This window comes from Corvus brachyrhynchos, unplaced genomic scaffold (genome assembly GCF_000691975.1).
Source record: "Corvus brachyrhynchos isolate BGI_N302 unplaced genomic scaffold, ASM69197v1 scaffold23, whole genome shotgun sequence".
Taxonomy (NCBI): Eukaryota; Metazoa; Chordata; class Aves; order Passeriformes; family Corvidae; genus Corvus; species Corvus brachyrhynchos.
The window spans coordinates 9,736,551-9,762,702 of record NW_008238983.1 but is presented as its reverse complement, the minus strand read 5'-3'; the positions used below and the strand labels follow the sequence as shown (position 1 = coordinate 9,762,702).

General features: G+C 38.5%; 1 protein-coding gene across 1 annotated transcript in view; it reads right to left on the bottom strand.

The window, feature by feature from the left end:
- CTNND2 (catenin delta 2) overlaps positions 1-26,152 on the bottom strand; it is a 656,025-nt gene that overhangs the window by 222,513 nt on the left and 407,360 nt on the right. Inside the window, exon 9 of the mRNA XM_017738706.1 lies at positions 12,883-13,135. Coding sequence (XP_017594195.1) covers positions 12,883-13,135 — 253 coding nt within the window. The remainder of the gene's footprint in view (positions 1-12,882; positions 13,136-26,152) is intronic.

The window sequence follows — 26,152 nt, the reverse complement described above, 5'->3', positions numbered from 1 at the left end:
CAAAGTCAGAGATCATATTTTTTTTTAAGATTACAACACTCATGTGAAAGCAGCCATGCCTCTTCCCTCTGAACTTTCTAAACATTAAATCAGTCTTTAAATTCCCAGAAAACTCAAAAGCTACATTTACTCAGTTTAACTTTTATTCTTTTTTTCCTGGCTTTTATTTCAAAAGAGCATTATTTTTTTCTGAATTTACTAAACAAAACCAAACACCAGCATATGAAAAGCTAACTTTCTCTATTAAAAATTTATTTGCTTTACTTTTTTACCGCTGAGACATGAGTTCAAACTTTAGGTCTTACAAGAAAAATCTAAACCATAACTCTCCAGAAGTTTAATTAAAGTTTTAAAGCAGAATCCCTGACATCCCAACTGAAACAAAATTTTTACTCTACAGAGATGTTGACAGTAAAAAATACTTCTCTCATTACACTAACATCTTACCATTTGAGTGATAAGTTACTAGAGAACTATTATCCAAGAAATGTTATTTTCTTGTTTGAATCAAGCAGCTTTATTTGTCTGAAAGTATGAAAAAAAACCCACCCAAACCATCCCTGAACTGCTTCTAGCTGTTGTGAACTTGCTGGGAAACTCAGCTGTTGCATGTGAGAGAGGTACATGGAAACTACAAAACCATTTTAGAGGAAACAGGCTGAAAATGCTTTCTCCACATATTTCTCATTGCACGTATTTTGTGAACTTGACAACAGTGCCTTTTAAACATTTTCTCCCCCACATACAAGTTTCACAAAGTGGAGAGAAACATACTGATAAAATTCCAGACTCTGCTTGTACTGTGAACAAATGCTGAACTTCAAACTATCATCACCAAATTCTTGAAACTCACTAGTTTTCACTGTAATCTAATAAAACGTCACATGACAGCATTATTCTCTTATCCTCTTAATTATTTAATGAAAAATAACAGGGCTCCAAACCTAAAAATTTGCCTCTTAACTACTGATGACAAGACTCACTGTCAAAATTCCAACAGAATAGAAGTTTCTTTGAATTGTTGCACTTACTGCATTCAAAGTCATGTTACAAAGTAAATGGAATTTCCTCTTTGAAAAGACTGCAGGATTTAGCTTATATTGCTTATATTCAGCACAACTAAATAATAAATAAATTTAGCCTTCCCAAGAAGCCTGCAACAGCAAGGAACTAAATCAACACCACATGCAGAGAATTGCATTTTCCAAAGAAGTTTAAAATGTTAGAGAAGTGAGCTCATAAATAGTTCTTTTTAAAAATGTTTCTGAAAACTACTTTGTGCATTTAATTATCCTTCAGGCTGTGCTGAAATTCTCAACACAAGTGTAACGGACTACCTTCACTATTCTGCACGTCTCAGATGCCACCTACCAGCTCTGTAATTTCTCTGCCACCCATTCTACTCTTAACTGTAGAGAGGCAAAATAAATAGTGCTCTGAAACAAAGTTTAGCAAGATTGATGCACAGATAGTTTTCCTGATTTTTTTTCCTCGAGAAACTCTCTTTTGAAGGAGAACAGCTCTATCAGGTCTTCCCTTTACCCTTCCAAAACACCTTATTTTGTTTCATTTTAGCAATGAAGTGCAGACTTTTTCTCATCACAGGTTCTTGGAAAACAGCTGAGAAGCTGATGACTCCTACCACATTCTTACTGCTAATTACAAAAAAAAATTAACAACAAAAAAATCCATAGTACAAGCATTGAAACAGACTGAAACTGTTATGTTTAATATTAATAAATAGTAAAATCTAAGCCAAAATCTAATTTTATTTTAAAACCACAAAAGCAAAGAAGATGTAAGTTCAGTATCAGACGGCTTTATGTCGATGAATACAAAATGAAGCAGGAATAAGGCTTGTGCATTCACATTTCAAGTTATTCTGAGAACCTGTCTGCATTATTATTATGAGGCAAATCTGGCTTAGTAACAAACCTACTGTGGATTAGGAACTATTAGGCTCAGTTTCACTGCACCCATGTGTACAACTGGTATGATCACAGGCATATAGGGGGTGATAAACAGGCTTCTCAATGAAAGTATTTCCACCTAGGTGACTTGAAAATTGATCAGCGTGAACTCATAACTGGAAAGGAAAAGGTGGAGAGGTGGTCAGTGTGCATTTCTTAATTTCTCTGTGAAAGTCATGCACACACTTCCCAATGAGAAAATTTCATGCAGGCATTTCCCCCTGTGAAAAGGCAGCCCCTTCCTCCTATGCAACATAACCAAATTGCTCTAAAGTCTCTCTTATCAGACCCAAGAACTGGTCCTCCATGTCTACTGAAATAATATATATAATCTTACATGCTTCAAAGGAAGCTTTTGTGCAGCACTTCTCTACTGTTTTGTTTTTGTTTTGTTGGGGTTTTTCGGGGGTTTGTTTTTTGTTTTTTTTTTTTGAGGGGAGATTCTGGTGTGTAAATCATGCAGAAGCATAAAGGTAACAGATGGTTGCTGGAGCCATGCCACAGAAAAAGCAGCGGCTGACAGGATCGGTTATCCCTTCACAGCTGCAGCTAAAACCTTGATAGTTTAGGATAAAATTTCTTTAAAAAAATGTAGCTGCTGACAAATGAAAAAAACATGCACCAGAGAAGACTATGCAAAGAAGATTTCATCCTGCAGAGATGATTTCATGCATTCAGGAGAATTTCTAAATACATGAGAGATGAAATGCCTTGCAGAAACAGAGGTTCTGTAATTTGGCAAACCATGGCAAACTCAGGTAAAGCCACAGGAGAAATCAAACCCCTTTCTCCCACTTTTTCCTGAAAAAGCTAACAGCAAAACATCTAAAAGATCCCCCTGTGTGCCCATTTGTGTGCAGCCAGAGCTTTACAAGATATTTAACAGCTATTCTCATGCAGAAAAAAGTTAAAGCTTCCCTATTAAAAGGTGTTGGAAGGAATCACAGAACTGTACAAAAACCTAAAAAGGCGTAAAAAGGCTAAGCCCTTAGAGGCCAGTGTCTTGCAGGAAGAAACCAAATTCCTTTCGTTTTAAAGCCATAACTCTAGCTACGGTGACCTAAACATGTATGTAATTATAGGATCACTTCACCGAAGGAGAGAGGCTGCTCCTCTCTGTGAATCATTGGACATGAATTACAATTGACTAAAACAGTTCAAATATTTTGTGTCTTCAGCTACAGTAAACTTCACAGGCAGCAAATCCCCAGTTGTGAGCAGGCCGGACACCCTGGCTCTCTGCAAGCAGGGAACTCACCACACCCTCCCGCTTCAGATCTGCAGCTCCAATTCTGAACCAGAATGGGCACAGCAGCAATATCACTCAGCTAACAGGAAAGTACCAACACCTCTGAAAAACAAACACCTGTAGGCTGCTCCAGGCTCACCCTTTGACTCCTAGCAGCCGTCTCCCACTCAAGAAAAGGGACCACTTTTCACACTAGCAACAAGAGGCAGAATAAAGTGAGGCTGATGGACCAGCACAGATTTTGAGAGAGTCACAATGAAATGTAACACAGCCCTGGCTAACAGGAAGGCAAGGGAGCTGCTTTTACTAAGAAACCCTGCTACACCTCTGTTGCCTGTACTCATTCCTCTCACCAACACACACACACAGCATCACTTTCCTTAAGCCGCAGCTACCAGGCCCAAACTTTCCAACCAAGTTTTTACACTCAAGATGCTCAATTTCAGGTAGGTAGAAAGAAAAACATAGCCTCAAACAGAATAAAAACAAAAATCAGCCCTCCTCTTCAAAAAGAAATCTGTGAAATAAATACATCATGTCCTCACATGGAACAAAAAGATTATCAAGCTAACTTCAAATGATTTCTAAAGAGTAAAAACTATATTAAAATGCTTTCTTTATACCTGTGTAGCTTTAGCTCTTTTCCTGAAGTAAATTATTTGTTTTATCTTGGGACAGAATTTACATGGCTCTTCCTTTCTCCACATGTGCCTTCCTCCTCCATATTTTTATATTTGGTATGTTCAGGAAACCTAGACATCTCACTATTAGTCCTCCTTTGGGCTAAGAAAACCTATCCATTTCTTTCCAGATCTTCAGCTATCCAGATCCTTCCACTTCATTGCACAGTAAAGACAAACACGACCCTCGAATTATTAATGGTAAATGGCAAGCTAAGCAGCAAGTGATCCCAACTGGTGCTGCAGTGGCTCAAAGAAACCAACCAACCAAAACCAAACAAGTAAAAACCCCAAATATTTCACACTAAGTCTAGAGACTAGGAGTTTCCCTGGCAACAATGGCTGCAGTTTTCTATGGGATCAGTGGTATCTTTTGCTTCCTAGGAAACCGCTCGCTTAATGCTAAGAACTGAGGTGCATCTCTGAACCACACTTGTTCATTGAGCTCCTGGAACAGGGCAGTGGAGGAGGCTGAGAAAGAACAATCTAAGTGAAGGCAGTGGAGATCACCAGGGAAATGGTGATGCACCAGAGAAATAAAGGCTAGATTTCACATCAGGCTCTGATCCCGAAAGAGGGCTATGAAAATGGGGAAGGGTCTGGAGGGGAAGCTGCATGAGGAGTGGCTGAGGTCACTTCGTCTGTTCAGCCTGGAGGAGACTGAGGGGAGACTTCCTGGCAGTTACAACTTCCTCACGAGGGGAAGAGGAGGAAGAAACACTGATCTCTTCTCTGTGGTGACCAGTGACAGGACCTGAGCGAATAGCCTGAGTTGTGTCAGGAGAGGTTTACGTTGGATATCAGGAAAAGGCTCCTCACCCAGAAGCTGGGCACTGGAACAGCTCCCCAGGGAAGTGGTCACAGCACTAGCCTGACAGAATTCAAGAAGCACTTGGACAATGCTGCCAGGCACATGGTGTAACTCCTGGGGTGTCCTGAGCAGGAACAATTCTACTTCAGTGATCCTCATGGGCCCTTTCCAACACAGAATATTCTGTGATTCTGTGATCTTGAGTGAGCTGGTACAGATAGGTTTATTCCCATCTAATGTATTTAATCTATATAGAGCTGAAGTTCTTAAAGTCAAGCTCTTCATTTATAAAAGCAATAAAGTTCTGCTACAAACTAATAAAAGTTGTTGATCATTCTTTCCTTTCAAAGGCTCTACACTAGAAATATTTCTTCAGCAAACGCTTGATGTTATTATCTTGCAGAAATGTTCTGCACTCTCAATGTTAGCTCTTGTTTCCTGCTTATAAAGTAACTATGGTATATCACACTGAAGTCCAGCTTCTGAAACTAACAATCTCTGCATGGCAGTTTGTCTCAGGATCAAGGATGGCTTTCAGTTGCTTCTTTTAATAAAAAAATTTGAGACTATGTGTCCTGATTTTATCTCACTTCTTTAAAATTTCCCCCATTCATCTTCTCCATCTATTTCCCTCTTCTCCTTCCCATCATATTTCCCATGAAAGTAAAAGCAAGATCATCCTTTGAACTTCAAAGCACCTTAAAAATTTAACTTGTTCTCAACGTCCCTGTAAACAGTAAGATCATTATTATCCATTTGGCTGATGAGATGTCCAAGAGTTACTACTGAGAAGCTTCTTATGCGGTTTATCTTGCCAGGAGATTGTAACAGCTTACATGAGCCCACTAAAGCCTGAAAGTATGATTCTCCATGTTTTTAATGTCTGCTTAGAAAATATACTTGCAACATTTCCTGGCTCTTACAGTCTGTCATCACAGAAAGGCACCACACAGATTTTGCATCTGTCAAAGTTTGCAAATGAGCCACAGGATGCTGAGAAAAATGTATGGCAAACAAAGGCAAAAACTGCACTGAGATACATATTTGCCATTAGAAGCTCAGTAATGCCATGCAAGAACCAGAAATGAGCTATAGACAGTAGGAGGTACACTGTCCACTTGCTTCTTCTTGGATGAATGAGGCCATTAAAATACACAACAGATGAAGAAAGAAAGAGAGGGAAGGGCTTTGTTGCTGTTCTTCAAGTGGCAGACCAGCATTGGGGAGGAAGGTAGGTTAGAAATAACAAAACTCTTCAAAAAGAAGACATCAGTCTCATCTCCCCTGAGCTATTAGATGTGCACTTAACAATACTACGCGGCTCTCCTGCCAGCATCCTCCTGAACACCCTGCCCCAGTCACAAGTACCTAAGGAGCCTTTTGCTTCCCTCCCTTCAGCATAATGTAAAAGAATTACCTTCTGGTGGAGGGAGAGGATTGGAAGAGCTAAACTTGCAGATCAAGACAAGAGACAAGGTTATCATCTCTCTCAAAATTATACCCTGCATACTGCATAAATAACCTACCAAATAAAATGCTACGCATGACCTCTTCTACTCTGCTCATAGGTTAGGAACTGTAAGCTCTCCTGGATATACTCATTATTCAAACTACATAGACCAGCACCATCCATGTTACCGTAATATCCTGAAAGTGTGATGTTCTGTGCTTGCAGTAGAGCAGGTCTGCTAATGATAGGATCAGACTTCTTAAAAGACAGGATGGCAACAATATTGAGTGGCCTCCGGCACTGTCAGTAAAATGGTACCAGTCAGAAAGGAGAGCAAGTGGGTAGTAAGTACTTCACGAGCTGAAAGCAGAGTCGCTTCGTTCCTGTATACTACAGTTCATGGATTTTTTTTAATTTTCCTGTTTTTTTGGTTTCGTTTGGTTGGGATGACTTTTACTGCCACACATTTCTCCTAGAGAAAGAAGGTTGCTAAACAATATGGGGCAAATTCCAGTGAAAAAAAAATAGCAAATACAGGTGGATAATTCCGTACAAACTGAATTGCATTTGCTGTGCTGTGAAATTACTCCACCTGTGCCAAACACCTCCCCAGCGACTTATAAACCACCTTAATGTAAACAGTGGAAAGACAGGAACTGTTGGCACATACAGCAATGTGCTCAAATACACACAAAAATAAGTTTTACAAGTTCTGGATATCAATTCTTTACCTCGCCATAAGTTGACACTTGCAAGAACCAGTCATATGCTTGCTTATTTTGCCATGCTCAAGCTGGAACTAAATACTCCCTAGGAAAATCTTTTCCAGACAAGGTTTCCAGCTAGGTCCCAAAATCCCGAATTAACAGACTGTAGGATAGTCTATGGATTACATCCTCACTTATTTTAAAGAAGCAAGCTTCATTCTTAATTATCTTCATCAGGAAAGAGAAACAGATTGCTGTTTATGTTATCATAGCCGCTATGCTTTTTAAAAACTAACTTGTGCACTAACTAAAAATTCCCACCTTCCATGTAGAAGAGATCTGTATGAAGAATTACAATGTGCTCCAGACTTGTTATTCTTGAATTGGGGGGTTTCTTGTGCTGTTTAGACTCCTGAGATTTATTCTTTTGGGGTCAGTTTTTCATGCTCAGAGGAGTATACATTAAATCCTGAGAAATTGTATGATTTCTGTGTAGGGACAGTAAACCTGGTACTTCCTTCCTGTATGAAAGATAAACACAGACCTATGAAATGAGCACTCTCAAACACTGTCTGATTCTTTCTACCAATACAAGGGGCCTGGCTTATGTAAATTTGATGGGAAAAAAAAAATCTTTCGGTTTTCACAGGACCTAGAAAGCTGAACCATTTACTTCTGGAGATAAGCCTACACTGCCAAAATTTACATGCTCTGATTCACCAAAAGTGTGTTTCCCATGGCTATCCTACTACTACCACCTGTGGAGAAACCTTCCCCTTTACCCTTAATTTCAGATAAGGGTAAGAGGGACCTTCGAAAACAATTAAGTGAAAAGGAGAGCTGCCTATCATGCCTTGTGTCACATAAAAGCAGGAAGGAGTATGTGCAAGCCCTGTTCTGTCTCACCCAGACTGAAAATGTGAACTTCAATCTTCTACACCTTGCATTAGAGAGTTAGGCCAGAAACCCACCGATGCCACCACCAATCCCTTGGGATTTTGAAAACCCCAGCCCATGTCTCAGGCCTGAAAATGGCAGTATTGCATAATGCTGTCACCACCTGTACCACAGTCACAGCAAGGCCTTCTATCTCACCAGAAGTTTCTTTCTGAAGGTGACAACCCTTCCCAAAGAACCTACCAGACATGTTCCCACCAAGACTGCCAACCTTGCACATGTGCAGGATTATACTGTTATTTTCTTACCTCTTTAGACTGTTCAGAGAGTGCGGCTGCTATTCAGACTTCCAGGAGACTAACACTATTAATCCTTGTAAGAAAGTGAGATTAAATATATGGAGAAGACTTCTGTAGAAACATTTACCAGACCATGCTCCAAACTCCGTGTGCTAATCTCATAGGTGGTTTTACTGGAGCACAGAAATTTAACTAGAGTTTATTTTACTTCTATCATTTTTCCTACAGAAAAAGAATGCTCTCTAGCTTGTACTTTGCAAATGGAATATACTTTTGGGAAAAAAAAAAGAAGAGAAAAAAAGATGAGTTTTGAAACTTACAGTTCACACAAAATGTTCTGATCTAATTTATATCCTTTCATAAGTGAAAAGAAAGCCAATTCAAAAGTTTAGAAGACAGACAGCACTGTCATCTTCTGCTTAGGAGGAAATTAGGGTCAGCAGAGGTAATGAAATGAGAAGTTGACTTTGAAAACACAAAACAGAGCAGAAATGTTTCAGGGTATTACAGTTAAATCATGCAATACCTGGAAAACTCTTGTCTCTGTGCTGATCTACACCCAGACAGTTCTAAAGGTGAGAACCACTACAAGATAGCTGGGTTTAATTTCTTCTTTTCTTATAAAGTTGCAACATGATTCTCTACTGCTCATGTTTTTTCTTTTTAAACAAGAGCCTAATCATTATTACAGTCTGCTCTATAATGAATACATTACAGCTTTTACAGCTTCATTCACCAAATTATTCCACTTTTCTGAATAAATAGTTCTAAAGGTTCTGAAACATATGAAAGGTGAAGCCATAATGGCAAATTTTCAATATAATTCAAGGCCATATGAAATGGACACCGAGCTCTGAAAATCACTTTGGTAGCCATAATGTATTCCACATCATTCTTGCTGTTACCTCAGCTTCTCGACAGCTTCTTTGCAGGAGATGACCTGTGTATATGTGTGTAAATAAAAACAGGTGGGAAGTCACACAACAATGAAGAACACCTGTTGACTGGACACACCAAACCACGCACAGTGAGTTCATAATGTGAAAATGTTCTGGTTTTCATCTGTTGTGTAGCAAGTGCAACTTATCAGTAGCATGTACATGGTTGCTTACTAGGTTAAAACCTCAAAAATTAAGTAATTCATACACATTTGGCAAGTATGGATTTTGGAATAAAAACTGGACAGCTGGATCCCAACATTTCTACTTCTAGGACTGCCCCAGTTTCTAAAATGTAGAAATGGACAAAATAAAACTAAGGAATAAAATAATAATAACAACAACAATAATAAATTAGAAATAGACAAACCACAGATAATTTGTTGGTGCCAAGAGACAGATTAATCTTCCTTCATGAAAGCAGGTAGGCAAATATCACATTAACATGTATTTCTGATACTTTAACGTACTCAAGACCTCTCTCATTCACAGCTCAGTAGGAACCAAATAATAATAAAATAAATATTGTGTCCTTTCCCTCCTTATACCACATTTTCATAAAAGAGATTATGGCATGAAACAGTTGATATCAGAGCCCTACTTCATATTTCTTTTCCTTTTTTTATATGAAGTAAACATAAAAGAATGCTCTGAAAAACCCATCTGTAATGATATCAACTGTAATGATATGAACTATTCCGTTTCCCATAAGCAGAACTTAACGTTTTTTTTCTGACAGTGATATGGGACTTACTTCCTTTTTAAACAACAAAGCCTCACTCTCCAACAGTACGTATGTGTAAAGTTTTTACTACCTGGATTATGAGCTCCTATGAGTTAACAGTCTACCTGCATAAATTAAAAATTATCTCCTGCCACAAACTTGATTGTAAACATCTTAATGCCCCTTTTTTTTTTCAATTTTTTGTCCTAAACTTTAAGTTAATGAACACTGAACTGCATTTTATGACAGCTGGATGATGCAGAACAGATGTTGAGCTAAAATTTCATCTGCCAAATGTCAGCTCAGAACACGTATTTAAAACTGGGAGTATCAGTAAGACAAACTACATGGTGAAAACAATGGAAAAAATTGTCAATTACATCAGTGCCTGCCAACCATTTTTCTGGGCCTTCAGACAGAAATTCTGTCAGAATTAAAGATCCAGAAAATGATGTTCAGTTTTAGGAATGCTGATTGCTTATTAGGGTGAGTACAATCTTTTCTGGATATCTATTTTTCATCTTGAGCTGACTGACACACAGGAAATGCTAATCAAAAGCCTGCAAATAGTGTGCTTTTGTCTTGCAGATCTTCCTCTGACACTGCGTATTTTTTTGGACCTCTGGTTGGACAGGTAGGTTTGGTGTCTGAAAATGATGCCTACTATTGCCCTCCATGATTCGTGACAGTCACAAAACACTCCAACCAACCAGCCAACAAAAGCAGCAACATGGCTGTAAGGACACTTGTGACTTCTCAGTTGACAAAGTGCAGCTCCTGACCAACCTGTGTATTTTTTTCTTGCTGTGTAAGGTGTAACTGGTAAACCTTGGGGGCATACAGCACAACTTAACACAGCCACTGAAAGCTTCTGTTGCATTTGGGCCGTTTTCCTTTTCCTGGTTGTATCTCCCACATTCTACCTTAAGTAATTTCTGCCCTTCCATATTATTTTTTGAGATATTTGGAAAGACTTTCATCTTATCATTTCCACATTTGTAATTTATTGACATTTTTGTAATCTATTCATAGAAATCAACCATGTTAAAAACATTCTGATTGCTTTTGTTACTTTTCTTCACATGCCTTTTAAATGTTCAGTGTCTTTCCAATAGCTGAATGATCAGCAAGTGCTGTAGGCCACAGACAGTTTCACAAGTCAGTCTCCCTTGGTGGAGTACGGTTTCTGGGGACTAAGGCATAACATAATCTAGGGTGTTTCTGATATTTCTTTATCAGAATGATTCAAACCAACATGCAAGAGCAGAAATAGTAATATACACCACACACAGCCCATGGATCAAATGAATGAAATCAAGAGTAATGCAAACCTACTTACAAAAGTTTTGTACAAATTTCCAATCCATCTAATAGTAACCGGTAATAATATTTAATGATCCCCTCTAAAGGGTTTATGAAGTTAAATTTATACCTAGATGCCTGCCTGCTCCTACTTTACCTACAGAAATCAATACTCATGAATGTACAAATGGTATCGCAAGACAAGGAAGAACCAAAAAAGAAGCAAATGAAAAACCTCTAACAAGAAATCTTTTACAAGCATGTATCCTATACATTAACTGGCTAACAGTTGCAAAGTGACAGCAAAGCAACAGAACAGAAATAAGCTTTTCTTAAAAAGATATTATGTCTAAGACGTGTAGAGATACTGTAAATGTGTCTTTCCTGTTTATAGGGAATAGTATCTTCAACACCATCATACTTCTCCTAAAAACATTTCATATAGATTACAGTCATTTCTCCTCTGATTTAATGCACTCCTAATGTAAGTTTCTTTAAGTTTCAACATAAGACAATTACAAAGCAAAGCTCTTTTTTCTACATGGGCTCTTATATTCTGGGATACAAATATAATACCACTGTTTCAGAAAAAGACTTTTTCCCTCTAGTTACCAATGTTTGCTTTGGGGCAGGGGGAAGAAGGGGAGCAATTAAATTCATATTTTTTCAAATTTGTGCAGTTAAAGCTAAGGGGGAAAAAAAAAAGGTTGACAACAGAAGTGTTCTCAACAAGTAAAACTCTGCAAGCAGTGATGTTTCTGATGTGCCGTAAAATGTTATCTGCTGTTCTGTTCCTGGGTGGAGAGAGAGAAAGAACTGCTATAATGCTGAACAAGTAGAGAATAATTTTTTTTTTTTTAAATTTTGGGAAAGAAGTCTCTTCAAATTGTTACTTAAAAACCTCCAGCATTTTTGTTGCAGGCAAATTTTTGGACTCTCCTATCATTAAATTACACATTACAACAAACAAATAAATAAATAAATCACACCGTCTGCCAAAATACAACCTTGATATAAATTAACACTTTCAACAAGTTTAAACTCAAGTTACCAAAGAGAATTGCTTTCTTTTCTCTCAGAAAACTCAACAAAACCACAAAGTGCATTGAGGACTCCAGCTAGCATTTCTTTTGCTGTTATCATGGAACTCAAAGAATTTCCCAGAAAATTCTCTCTCTAATCTATGTGCCTGCTTGGGCTATTAAGTTTCTTCCTTGCATCTTCCTTAAGTAGATGAGGATGGTCATTAGCAACATTAGAAGTTGAGATAAATATCTCAAAAGCATGCACAGTAATAACCATTTCTGCAAAGCTGTAATCATACATTCTTTTACTACATACTGGCATTGGAAGCCTGTACAACACATGGGGTGGAACATAAGCCTGGTTACATGCTGCTTTCACATTGCTCAGTCTCACTGGACAATACCGAAATATCCTTTTCTGCAGCATTTATAAACATTAAATGTAGACAAACCATGAACTGCAACAACTTCTGCCCAAGAAGCAACTTGAAAATTCAATCCACAATGGCTACAGAGTCAACAGCAACTCCACTCCTCCCATTTCCAGAGAAAATTACTTTTCTTAAGCTTTTGAGGGGTGGCACTACTGAAAGCAGGCTAAACACACACATTCAAGACCACTCCAATCATTTCATTGCGCAGAAGAGCTCATGAGAGCTTTCCAAGGTGAAGCATTAGGTCTATACTGTCATCATGCAAACAAAGTCTTTCGTGTACCACCACAGGTGGGCTTTTCTTCATATCCAACAGCAGAAACACACAAAGCAAATTGCAATTACAAACCTCCGCACGAGCAAGAAATAGAAGACAATGAAGAAGGTTTCACCCACCTGGGATCTTTCTGAATGCTATCAATGGAAGGTGACCTAGCCAAGGTCCCTTCGGGTGGGATGGCTGGCCCAGATTTGCTGTATGGTGATTCAACAGAAGGACAATACTGCAGCTGTCGGTAGGGGTCTGCGTAATTGGAGGCTGGGCCGGCCGCATAGCTGGCCCTCTGGAAGGTCGCGGTTGCGTTCTGTGTGCCGTGTTGACTGCCTGTGCGCTGTAAGGGTACGGAGTCGACACCAGGGGAAGATGGGGCTACGACAGGAAAGTAGGGACAAAGTAAAAAATTGAGGACCTGTTCACAGAACTGGTTAACCAGGTCTAGGCAGAGGAAAAAAAAAAACACACACATATAAAACAAGGGTTCAAAAAGAATGAGAAAAAAAACAAAAAGAAACAAGCAACACTGTCATTTTCAAAATCTTAGAAGGAAATAACCATCAAACAAATTTCTAAATGACATGCCAGTTCTGGACTAGAAGACCTTAACACCAATTAAACAGATTGGAGAGATGTTTTCACCTGGGGTTCTAACTGCACTAACACAAAATGAAGGAAGTGCAAAAGCAGCATGGAAATAGTCAAGCTAAGGTTCACAACCACCACTGAGTGAGGCTTTTGCAGTCCTTAAAGGGGTGGACGTCAGCAGAAGGAGGATCAAAGCAGGCTCAAGAGTCCAAACTGAGACAGATGGCTCCATGGCAGAAGAAATACCCAGCAATCCCAGATTTGCAGCCCTGCTATCCATAAAGCAGGTAAAACCAAACACCTGATACCGAGAATCACTGCATATGCTTTGTTAACCCATCTCCTGCAAATTTCACCTTAAGTTAAGACTCAGGAGAGTGTTATTGCTAACTCAGTCTGAAAAACAGCTAAGCACAAGGTGACCATGTAGATGTCTTAATGCACGCCAGCAGCGGCTGTGGTCATACACCACAGCTCAAGATTAATGCATTACCAGCTCTGAGAAGCTTAACCAATAGCTTTAAACTGACTTAATGCCTCTGCAACTCAAAAATCTTATTAATCTCTCTTGTAGCCCATTATATTTCTTTGTTACAGCACCGGGTAGTGGAGATCCAGTCCACCAGATTAAACATGCAGTATTTTTGAACCCAAGTGCAGTTAATAGCAAATGGATTATCACTGTAAGGGCAAGAGAACCAATACCCACACCATCTTTGGCCTGGAGACAGATACAAATTAAATGCTGGCTCTGCTCAGAAAATTTGGACTGTTTGAAGTGGCATATGAACTCATGGTGGTTGCCATTTCCTCCCGTCCCAAGAGAACAAGAATACTTTTGCCAAAAGTCCAGGGCTATTTTCAGCTGGGTCAAATTCATATGCTCAGCTGCAGACAAAACCTCATACTGAAGAGATATGTTTTTATAACAGATTTCCCAATGATTTTTCATTGGCATGCACATTTAAAAATAAATATTTAATGCATTATAAGTCCATGAAAGGGGTTTTAAGCATTTTATCTCAAAGTCTCAGCAAAGAAAATACAGTCAGCTTTAAATACAATTACCATGGTTTTGTATGACCTTGTCAAAATTACAACACCTGAAAATTTTAAATTTATATTGAATTTTTTACTTATTTTATTTTTTTTCTTATGGTTCTGAAGTTTTAATTTTACAACAGCAAGTATCATAACTTTATTGCAAACATAAGAAAGTGGGATCACCCACTTATCTATTACTCCATCTCTGGAAGTGCTCAAGGTCAGGTTGGATGGAGTTTGAGCAACCTGATCTAGCTGAAAGGGTCCCTTCACTGCAGGGGGCTGAAACTGGATGACGCTAAAGGTCCCTTCCAACCCAAACCAGTCTATGATCACATTTGCTCATTCATATAGCAACATTTTACATGTACTGTTTTGGTTTATTTACTAGTGTGTATTTCTCCTTAAGAAATGAGTAATTAAGACACACAGACCTTTCCATAAAACTGCATCAGTTCCAAAACATTAACAGCATCAGCATATTTAAACATTCCATGCACAAATCATGCTAAATTCAGGGTTAGAAAGAAAGACAAACATCACATTTTAACAGAAAATACAGAGTTCAAAACCAAAATCGGGTGCCTTGTGAGAAAAAGAGTAATAAAACAAGTTAGAGAAAATACTAGAAATATTTTCAAGTGAAAAAGAGAAAATGTAATTGTATACTGACATAGCATACTCTTTAGCACTGTCACTCCATACAAGATGCTGCTACCTTTTTTACAAATTATATGGGGAATTACAAAAAAACTCTACACCACCAACACTGCTGAAAACAAGAGCTTCATTGTATTGTTGATTGCTTTGCAAAATATTCCACAGTATTTCCTTCATCTTCTTTGCAAGACAGTTCAATGGAAATCATGATTGTTTTTAAATTATTTGAAAAGTTTTCTTTCTATTTTCTCCTTTGTCTCGTTATCAAAATAGGTATTTATGTGAACTGAAACTGGCTGTCAGTCTAACACCTACAAGCTTCTCAAGTCACTCTGATCCATTTCTCAAATTATCTCCCTAGCAGACTGTTACTTCCTTTTGAATTTTATCACAATGAACACAGAAGTGCCATATTCAGAATATGAGAATGAGACAAATCTATGACTTAAACATTCACAATTGAGCTTATTCAGACAGTGTTACCCAGATCAATTAAAAGAAAAACAAAAAACCCAAACAACTAACACTTTAGAAAAACTGCTACATCTAACTTGACTACAGCCACTGTCACTGACTGTAAAAGGGTTATGCTTTAGCAGACCTTTTTACACAATTAAGTGTATGTAAAACTGAAGCAAAGTCATCTTCTACCAGTACACTTCCCTCCCTTAAACAAATCCCTTTGGTAGTCAAACCTACTGACTGAAGTGTGGCTCTTTAGGCTATGGCAAGCTATTGAGATCTCCCTTCTATTTAGCTATTCAAACAGCAAAGCCAGAGTGATTATGTCTAATGAAACAAATTCAGAAGTCAATTTCCTCACCCAGCACAGTAAATCTTCTCTGAGCACAGGGCATCCAGAAGGCACATACCTGGACTGAACCAGAAAGAATTCACATACCAGGTACATTTGCATATGGTCATGCAACCTTTTCACCTGTTTTTAAATTGAACACACTTACCCCTTTCTCTAACTTTTGCATTTGACTCTCCTCTCAAACCCAAGTCAGCTACACTTTGACCAGAACTAGCTCAGTGTAGGTGAGACAACGAGGACAGGGGGTTTGCCCCAGCAAGGGAAGAGAGGGACAAGAAGGAATTGCAACAGTACTGTTTCTGGAGAAATGGGCCACTTTTCCCTCTCCCACCAGCCTGAGATCTGGCCTGGTTGAAGCAGAATCATGGTCAAGTCATGTTTTTGCCCCGGATCTACTGCTGACCCTATTCTTCCTCTACATAAAGGTAAAACCAAAAGTCATAACCTCACTGTAAAGAAGCAGGTTAGTTTTGTGCAGCTTGAAGGTAAAGGGGTCCACAAAACCAGACCTTCTGCTCTTCCAAGGTCCCAAAACTGACAAGGAGATTGAGATTAAAATCAAAGAAGCAGAAGGCCTCAAAAACTTACTTATCCTGTACTATGTCTCATGTAAGTGACCACCCATGAAAACACTACTTTCAGTAGTGACTGCTCCCCTCACTTTTTAAGAACTTACATGGAAATTCAGTGGATTCTGAATGTCAGGTAAGTTTCTGAAGCTCTGCTTGCTCTTTTTGCACTGGTCAGCCTCCCCATGGCTTCTTCCTGGGACTGCTCAGCACAGCGGCCTTGCAGAGACACGAGAAGAGGGTGACTGGCACCCAACCTCCCCTCCCAAGTGCCCTACTCCAGGCATACAAGAGGGCCTTGCACAGTCCATGACCTGCAGCTGAGGCCAGCTCATGCTGGAGGGAGAGTCATAGCACTTACTCCCTGCTGCAGCCAGCAAAGACCCAGTACAAAAAATGACATGCTCAGCTGTAGGCCAATAAATCTCTGTAAGTTAACAACATTTTAAATTTCAATGTAAGAAATGTCCTTGAAAAGGAGAATTTTAATTTTGAGTTGAGAGAAGGGTTTCACTGAGAATTTCCGAAGTGAGAGTTTTTCAAGTGAGCATTTCACACTGTGCAAATCGAGAACTACAGTCTCAGTGATGTCAGTTTGTCACCTAAAGATTTAAAATCTTGCTTTAATCTGTCGTATCATTAATACCTTAAAGATACTGTATCATAGCCCCTCACTACTCCAACCAAAATCACATACCCAGCACACAGAGCATCTGGGGTACCACACAGACATTTAGTATGCTCTTACTAATGTTTGTCAAAGAGAAAGAAAAACCCCTGTCAAATATAATGAAAACCTTCCAAAGACCTGACATATGCCCTGATTATGGTTCTCCTGATTGCAGAAATTGCATATAGAAAAGCCAGTCTTTATAATTTCCTTTGGCTTTTGCATAGTATTAACAAAGATATCACAAATTTTATATCAATGCTGATAATTTAGGTGTATCACTAAATACACTCATAGGCTCATAATGTGATACTCAGAAATTCACTTTCAGCTTTTGAATGTTCTTTTCACACCTGTGGCAGATGTCAGAAACAACTAACAAAATGTAAAAAGCAAGAACAAATTGACCTAGGCAGGGATACTATTACACCATACCTGAGCATCTTGGGAGATCAAGTTTGCATATGAACTGCTAAAAAGTTCAGACTTGTCAGAAGCCAGAGGATATTTGCCCAATTAATGCAAGAAGGATCAGACCCTCAGAAATAATAAATTCATTAATGAGAATTATCCTGCTACACCTCCTTGCCGAAAATTACTTCGCTGATGCTGCTGTTCGATTTGTGGATATTACCTTGTAAAATTTTCCTCTTATTATTTGATATTAGACATTCAGTTCCTGTGCTAAACTTCTAGCTCGTTTCACAGAGATTTCAAAATTATTTTCTTTCTTTTCTCCCTTCATTTTTTTCCTTCACTGATCTGCACTTGGCAGTTGATTTATACTCTCACGTTATAGTTGAAAACTGGATCCCAGTAAGATGTCTTTTCAGTGCAAAGTAGTCCACCATCCCTTCATGAGTTCATAAATGATATAAATGCACTGCATTCTGTTGGTACCAAATCTATAGCGAGATTTATAAAGCAGATACTTTTCCCACCTAATATACCATAAAAATAATACAGTGCCTTCTCTGTCAATTAGGAAAAAACTCATCAAGCTTGGGATATGCAAATACTTTTATCTCAAAATGCTGAAATGAGTGTTTTAAGGCATGTACCAGCCTTTTTGCAAAAGAAGTTTAATAAAATAGATGTTAATCAAGGTAGTAGCGAATTGGCAATCCAAAGGAACAAGCACAAACAGTCAATCTTAATACTGTTCAAGATACATGGTATTATATATAACAATAATAAGTAATAAGTAACAGTAATAATTTGCTTAGCAATTACTTTTAGAAGCACTTTTCCACATGGGAAGTATAAAATTTTAGAGAAATACATGGTTGAGGGAAACTGAAAATATTTACTGAAAGGGCGGGAAAAAACCCTCCCTGTAATTGATATTAGCAACTACCTCTAAGGCTGTTAAGATTTGATAAAGGCACTATCATATCCTCTGCTCAAACTACAAACACACAAGGAATTTTGTACTTAAGACATGCAAAGTGAGAACAAAACAAAAAAAAAAGCAAACACTGCAGGATTTCAAGATACAAGGCTCTAATTTTGATTTAAAATACTTAAGACCTTATGCAAATACCAACGCCCCAGAAATTCTATAGAAGCTGACAACTTTGCTACGTGACTTCTCACACTCAAAACAAGAAAAACACCATCAAAACTACTACAACTTTGTTTCTCTTGTTTTCCATTTGCTCCTCCCTCACTTCTCTGCACTCTTTATTTTGTCCTATTTAGTTTATCTTGCAATCAATATTCCAGTCTCTCAATTCTCAGCCAGAGACAAATAAAAAGGACTTGTTAGCAAATCTTCTTTTGCATCCTCATGAGATGGGCTTTTCACCATCCAGCCAGCTTTTGCTTTCAAACCTAACCCTACCAGCCTAAAATCAACCCTTTAGGGCTTCCAGCACTGTTCTGCCTAATTCCTTCTGCTGGTTCCAGCTTTCTACAGATGCTCCTGTTCTGTGTAAACCCAGGGAAATACAACCTCCTTCCCTCCAGTCAGCTTCCCCATGCTCAACTCAGTGCCTTAAACAGCTGGTCATGGCAAATAGGTCTCCCTGCTGTACAAGGCATGTCTTTTAAGGGAACATAGCACAATGTACAGGGGAAATGCAAGCAAACTAAAGAAACTGATACAGAACAGGATGGTGCATAGCAAAAAAGGCTTCTTTTCCACCCACAGACATGTTAGTCATAATTTCCTCAAGCACTGGTTATACCTGGCTGTTACACCTACTTGTAATTAGTATGTCTACAAGCTGGTACAAGTAGGTATTCAGTAATATTTTTATCATCAGATGTTTTCATGACATGGTGAAGAGGAAGCCCTTTTATCAAGGCAACATCCTTGTGTCTACCAGATGCCATCACAGGAGAAATGTATTTTCCTCACTTTTCCATCCTATCTTCAAAACCACAGGTAGCTGTTTAGCTGCTACGCTCCTACTGCTATGGGAAATACTCAGGGCCTCTGAATTATTTAACAGGCTCACTGCCATTGCTGGCAGCTGTAAAGTACTAATCCTAATAAAGGTCATAAACACATTCAAAGTGAGTGTACGCTCCAACCATTTGCTACTTGATTCTTTCAAAACTCTTAAAATAATATTCTGACCATTGTAATATCTACATGCCATTGATTTGCAGAATTCCTTGTTTCAGAGAAACCAAGGAAACATCACTTGTGCTCTGTATATTGCGCTCGCTAAGTCTTACAATACAGAAACTGACAATCTTTGAAGACTGAAGAACTGAACTTGCTGCTGCACTGAGGTATCCTTTCAGTTCCATTTCCTAGGAGTGTTCTTAGATCTAACACTAATTGTAACAATAAGGCTGAACATTCCTTTGCTTAGAAACTGATGTTTTTCTATAATGCAGAAACAGTCAGTCAAAGAAAATACTGCTTCCTTGGTTTCTGAGCTACTTCTCTATTTACATTACAGCTGTTACCGGGTCACTTTGAAGGCTTTTGTCTATATTGTTCCACTTGAGTTTGCACATTCTCACATTGTGTCTTAGGTTCCTTTTTTTTTTTTTTGTTGGGGGAAGTTGTATAACTGCCACTGCCTAACCCTCAGCATATGGCCGTATTTTCTTAATCACCAATTTAGACTTGGCATTTCTTTACCACTAATTATTTCACTTATGGCTTCATTAGGCAATTAGCTGGTGTCAATCTGAAATCACCTGGTTCCACCAGGCTTGGCAATGGAAGCAAATGATCTTATGAATGAAGCAATCTATTAAGATTTTTGTACCTCTAAGCAAATTTTAATGCAGAAACAGGTAGATGAGTAATTCATTGAGCAGCAATGGTGACAGAATTTGTATCTTAGAAACTTGTATTTCAGTTCAATAGATACAGTGGCTGAGATGAGTGAGATCCTGTCCAAGCTTATTTTGCAACAGTGCTCAATGAGAGGCCAGTGAAACCTGAAGTCAAAACTTGAATGCAGCCTCTTCCACAGCCAGGTTTGTCACAGGCTTCACTGCTGTGCCCAATCTCACATCTCCACACCTATAACCTTCTCCAATCTACATCCTTCCCTCCAGTCATACTCCACCATGAGGTTCCAGAGTTACAGGGTGTCCAACACCGTAACACAGCCTCTGTCTCAAAGGCTGTATCTCAAAAGTATACATAGCTAAAGCACCATTTAAAAATCCACACAGTCCAACAGGACACCAGGATTTTACACAGATATTAGAAATGCAACTATATATTTTCAATTATTTCAGATTTCCAACTCAAGGCTGGAACAACTTCCTTCCTTTTTTACAACCAAACAGAGGAGAAGCCTCATTTTTCAAGTTATCAGTATTAAGAAATATAATACTCCTTTCCACCTCCAGGAACTGACTGCATTTCAAATCTGCCAGATTTTAATCTCACTAATATATGCAACTTTCATTCTCAGGCTCAGCTTCTACCATGTTGCAGTGATGCTGCTGCACGTAAAAAATGGTGCGTACACATAATGTGATAATCAGATGCCAACTTTGGCTGCTAAAGATGTTATTGCCAAGATCTTTTCTCAGATTATGCCTTCTCTCTCTGAGCTGCATCCCTCAGTTTAGGAAGAATATGGTTTAATTAATTTGTTACATGAGCATTTAAACAGAGAAATCAACAACTGCCCTTTCAGAATTTGACGTGCTTAAATTCATCATGGGAAATTCCTGACTAGAGATAAAATTCAACCCTGAGCAATGGCATTTTATGAGACATACACATCACCTACCTCCTCTTTGCAGTACTACATGATTTCACATTCTGTGCGTGGGACAAAATGGCCCAATCACAGCAAATCCACACAGACCACACTGCTGCACATAGATGAGCCTACTGCAACTAAATTTCTGCTTTCGCTCCTAAAACAACCTTCTCTTGAAATTTCTGAAGTTTCCTGTCCATCTGGCCAGCATAAAACTGAACACATGGACAGAAGTCACAGTTAATATATAAAAAGATATATAAATAGTATGAGACAATAACAGATTAACAGACTGTGCTGCATCATGCCACATCCATCAAGCACATGGATATCTTCTCCTTCAGATTTTGACTTTTTCTTATTTAGGGCACTACGATCCTAGGCAGAAAAGTGGCTACCAAATGGTATTTCTTAGAACACCTTACTAAACTTCAGCTATTTAAATTAGTAGTTTCTACTCTGGAATAGTTGTTTTGTCATTAAGGTAATCACATTTGTGTTCCAGTTCCAGAGCATGTGATATATTCACCTTGAACATTAACCTAGCTTCTGCAAATGATAGTTTAAAAGTTCTTTGACACATTTAAGAAAAAACTACTATCATAAAAATAACATGTAAACTGCTGAAATGATGACAAAGGAATAGTTCTAAAAGTAGCCAGTCTTATATTAAAAAGAAAAAAAAAAAAGAGTATACCTTGAGTAAAAGAAAATAAATAATGGGCTGGTGATTTTTAACAGTGCTTTAAATATAAATGATCCTCTAATAAAAGATTTAGTCATCTTAAAGACTTTATTGGGTAGTCACCTCAGGCACAGCAGGGTTTTTGTTCAGCAAAGATTTACAAGAATGAGATTTATGAAAGGTGTTTGAATTGAGTTTTTATTTCATGAATGACAACCTTGCATTTCTATGCAACACTGAAGTACATAAACGGGAATGGATGTCCTGCATCACTAAATCTTATGTGATGAGTCTTTAAACAGAGACTACACCTGCACAGTAAACAGATGACAAATACACCTACAGTTTCTGGCACAAACACTGTATTTTCTCAGTAGTGGCAGATCAGATTTACAAGGTATATTCTCCCCTGAGCAAGAATTTATAATCACAGCTCTCCCTCAATAGATGGCAAAAGTCAAGGGGCACCTGAGAAATGCTCAGACATGTTACAAGTCATTTTTCTATTAAAAAGGGGAAATAGAAGAACTAGAGAATACATAGAACAAAATACCAGCCTCTGGAGGTATTAATGCCTTTTCCTGGTCTTAAAATCAAGAGTCATACACGGTTAGAAGGGGAAAAGGGATTTTACCTTGGTATTTATTCTTAAGGATCCTTAGGTGTACACGTCCAGGTCATATGCATCGAGATGTACCCCACCGAGTCTTTCCCTGTGTCTCTGTGTCTCTCTCCTCCCGTGTCTCCCCCCAACATTGGGTATAACATTATAGGCCTTACTAATTAGCATATCTATCAAAGATTCCCCAATGAGAGGTTCAAGTGAGCCCCCCCTCCCCAAGGAACCTTCCCCTGGATGGTTCTATCTTGGTTTACAGAATGTGTTCTGGAGAGGACCTTGGGGTCTGGGGCACACTGATCCCTAGCTACGAAGCTTCTAAAATGTTTAGTCTCTTAGCTTAACAAACAAGTCCAAGAATGTAGGCAAAAAGCACTAGGAATACAGAAGCTGTAAAAAGGTATAACAGGGGTAAAAAGAAAAGGCAAAAGTCTCCATGGCATCAGTATTGTGCTCATGGGACAGAGGAAAGAGGTCATGGATACCAACCATTCATTCTAAAAGGTTTCTAATGCCGAGTGGAAAAATCTTGTCTGTCTTCATATGGGTGCATTTCCTCTATGGAACCCAATCATGGGCTCAGTACTTTGAAACTACAACTATCTTATTTGGAGAAATGCTTCTGCACTGTAAGGGGGATATTGCTTCCAGATTACAAAGGTGATTCTGCAGAGTTTTAACCTCCGGCCACCTCCCTCTCCATTCCTATCCACGGGATACTGCTGAAGTTGAAAGCAGCATATTTTGTTATTCCCCTGCCAAAATTTTAATGGGAAGGAAATAAAACAGAAAATTATTTCTCAGAGAAAATGACACTTTTTCAGGAAAAAAATCACCTAAAAACACATACGCAAGACTATAACACAGGTAAGACTATATGAGAGAACCGAGATCTGTCAAATGAAATGGGATTATGACTTTGTGTTGCTTTGAGGTGATTTGTTATTCTTTATACAGATTACTAAGGTATTTTCTGCTCAATTTAGTTTGTACTGAAGATTTGCTCCCCGCTTGCTTCCTATAATTCTCTCTCCCAAAACAATGTTATCAAGTGGATGTCAGTTAGGAATACAGGTCTATTATCACAACATTACCAAACTGAAAGAGACGCAGTCGTAGGAATAAATTTTCTTTTTAATTTCTCTGAAAACATTATGTCCTATAGCTAGAACTCCATGCTGTGTGATTTATCAGCATGATCCTCAATTAATCTGCAGCTGTGCCATCACAGCAAATCAGCTTGTGACAAAACAAAACAACCTGTCCCCTAACCAGAAAAAAGCCACCACCTAAGCAGAAAGAAGAAATATTTGGTATTTATAACCTAACTCTTTTAGATCAGGAAGAATGAAAAATTAAATACAGATTTGAGAAAGGACAAAGGGTTTAATCCAAATGGGGCAAGAGAAAGATGATTTTTCTGTTGCTTCTCCTTTTCCCCATAACTGACAATTTTAGAGACAAATAAAGAAAAATATATTTGAAAACAATGTTCCCTTTTTCTTTTAAATCAAATACTTGTATTACAGGAAAGAACATGTAACAGGTAACTTTTCATTAACACCTAGATGCCATTCTGAAATTAATTACTATACCAATGTACTCATTGGTGTTCCTTGTAAGAACTTGACAACATCTAACTGCATGTATACAGGATTTTTTTTTCCTCTAAACCCCTTGAGATTCCTTTTACTCATTAATCTGAAGTCTATGGAATTACAAGTGATACGTCTGGCTAATCAAATTCCAGTTCCCTGCTGAAAAGCTACACGTAACACAACCTGAGAAAGGATAACTGTCCCTTAATTGGGCTATAAAGTGCCCTTTGGAAACTGCCATTGGTGATATGCAAGGATCAGACTCAAGCTTCTGAGTCCCAAAGCTGAAGTTACGTTTGCACACCTTTTGTGTGCAGAAAACTGTGAACTAAGCCCTCTGTATGTGATTCATCATGACATTAAAATTGTAGTCCCTCAATGTCATTTTACATAGTCTCATTTTATTTCATGCTGGGTTAATTTTCTAAATTTTCTTCAGCATGTTTAAATCATAAGACAGCTTCAGTGATTTGCAACAGCTAATAACAAACAAGTTACCAAGGGACCATCAAAAAGATATGTCTCCAAGTAAAGTTTAAAAAAACACCACTCATATTTGTTTGCGATATCATCTGAATTTGAGTATCAAATGCAAGGTGCAGAAAACCCCTGGTATGAATACAGGTTGAGAGATGAAGGAATTGAGAGCAGCCTTGCCAAGACGGACTTGGGGCTCAGCACAAGAAAGACATAGACATGTTAAAGCTGGTCCAGAGGAGGGCCACAGAGATGGTCAGAGGGCTGGAGCACCTCTCCTGTGATGGAAGGCTGAGAGAGTTGCAGTTGTTCAGCTTGGAAAAGAGAAAGCTTTAGGGAGACTTGAAAGTGTACTTGAAGGGGGCCTGAAAGAAAGCTGGAGAGGGACTTTTTAGCAGGGTTGTTGCAAGAGCACAAGAGGCAATGGTTTTAAACTGAGAGAGGCTAGATAGAAGGAAGACCTTTTTTTTTCACAGTGAAAGTGGTGAGGAGCAAATGGAACAGGTTGCCCAGAGAGGTGATAGATGCCCCGTCCCTGGAGACATTCAAGGTCAGGTTGGACAGGGCTCTGAGCAACGTGGTCTGGTTGAAGATGTCCCTATCTATTCCAGAGGGGTTGAACTACATGATCTTTGGAGGTCCCTTCTAACCCAATCTATTCTATGATTCTATCATTCTGTTTTAAACTATTTCATAACCATTAAAAAAACCCAACAAATTTAGAACGTCAAAAGATGAAGATTTAAACCCTTAAAAATGGTTCAAGAACAGTTTATCTGTAAAAGCACACAGAAAAACACTATCAGTTTGTGATACACACAACTACAATAAAGTAGCTTAATTATTCTTGAAAGAAGAGTAAATCACTCTAAAGGATTCAGACATCTAAATTTTTCATACATCAAATTTCTGAGTACTGGAAAATTGCTTCACAATATGAAAAAAATCTTCACATTGAAATAATGACTTCTAAAAATATCAAATATATCCACTACTTTATTACATACCTGTAGGTACAAAAATGCTGTTAGTGAGGATTTTCTTGTTATTTTCTAAGTCCATGAGAGAATTTTCTCTCTCACAGAAGAGGTAGCAGGGAATGTAAACAACCAAGCCACCTGCAACCTTGAAAAGTCTTGTTTATGGTATAGTAGAAAATATTTTGATGATGGATGTTTTAGGATTTTGGCCAATCACCCCCAAGGGGTGGCTGGTCCTTTGTCCAATTACACTATGAAGAGAAAAGTCTATAAAGAGTTTGTAAAATAATTAAATAAATCAATCTTGCTGCACAATTCCTGCCTGCTGGATCTTCTCTCCTCCTCCTCCCCCCTATGGCTGTGGGACACAGTGATATACCATAGGAACCAGGCCTGCGGTAATATTTGGTGACCCCAACATGATTCTGCACTCTCTGACGTGTCCTGCTGCTGCGAGCCAAGCCGAATTCCTGTAGAGGTACGCTGTTCCTTTACCCC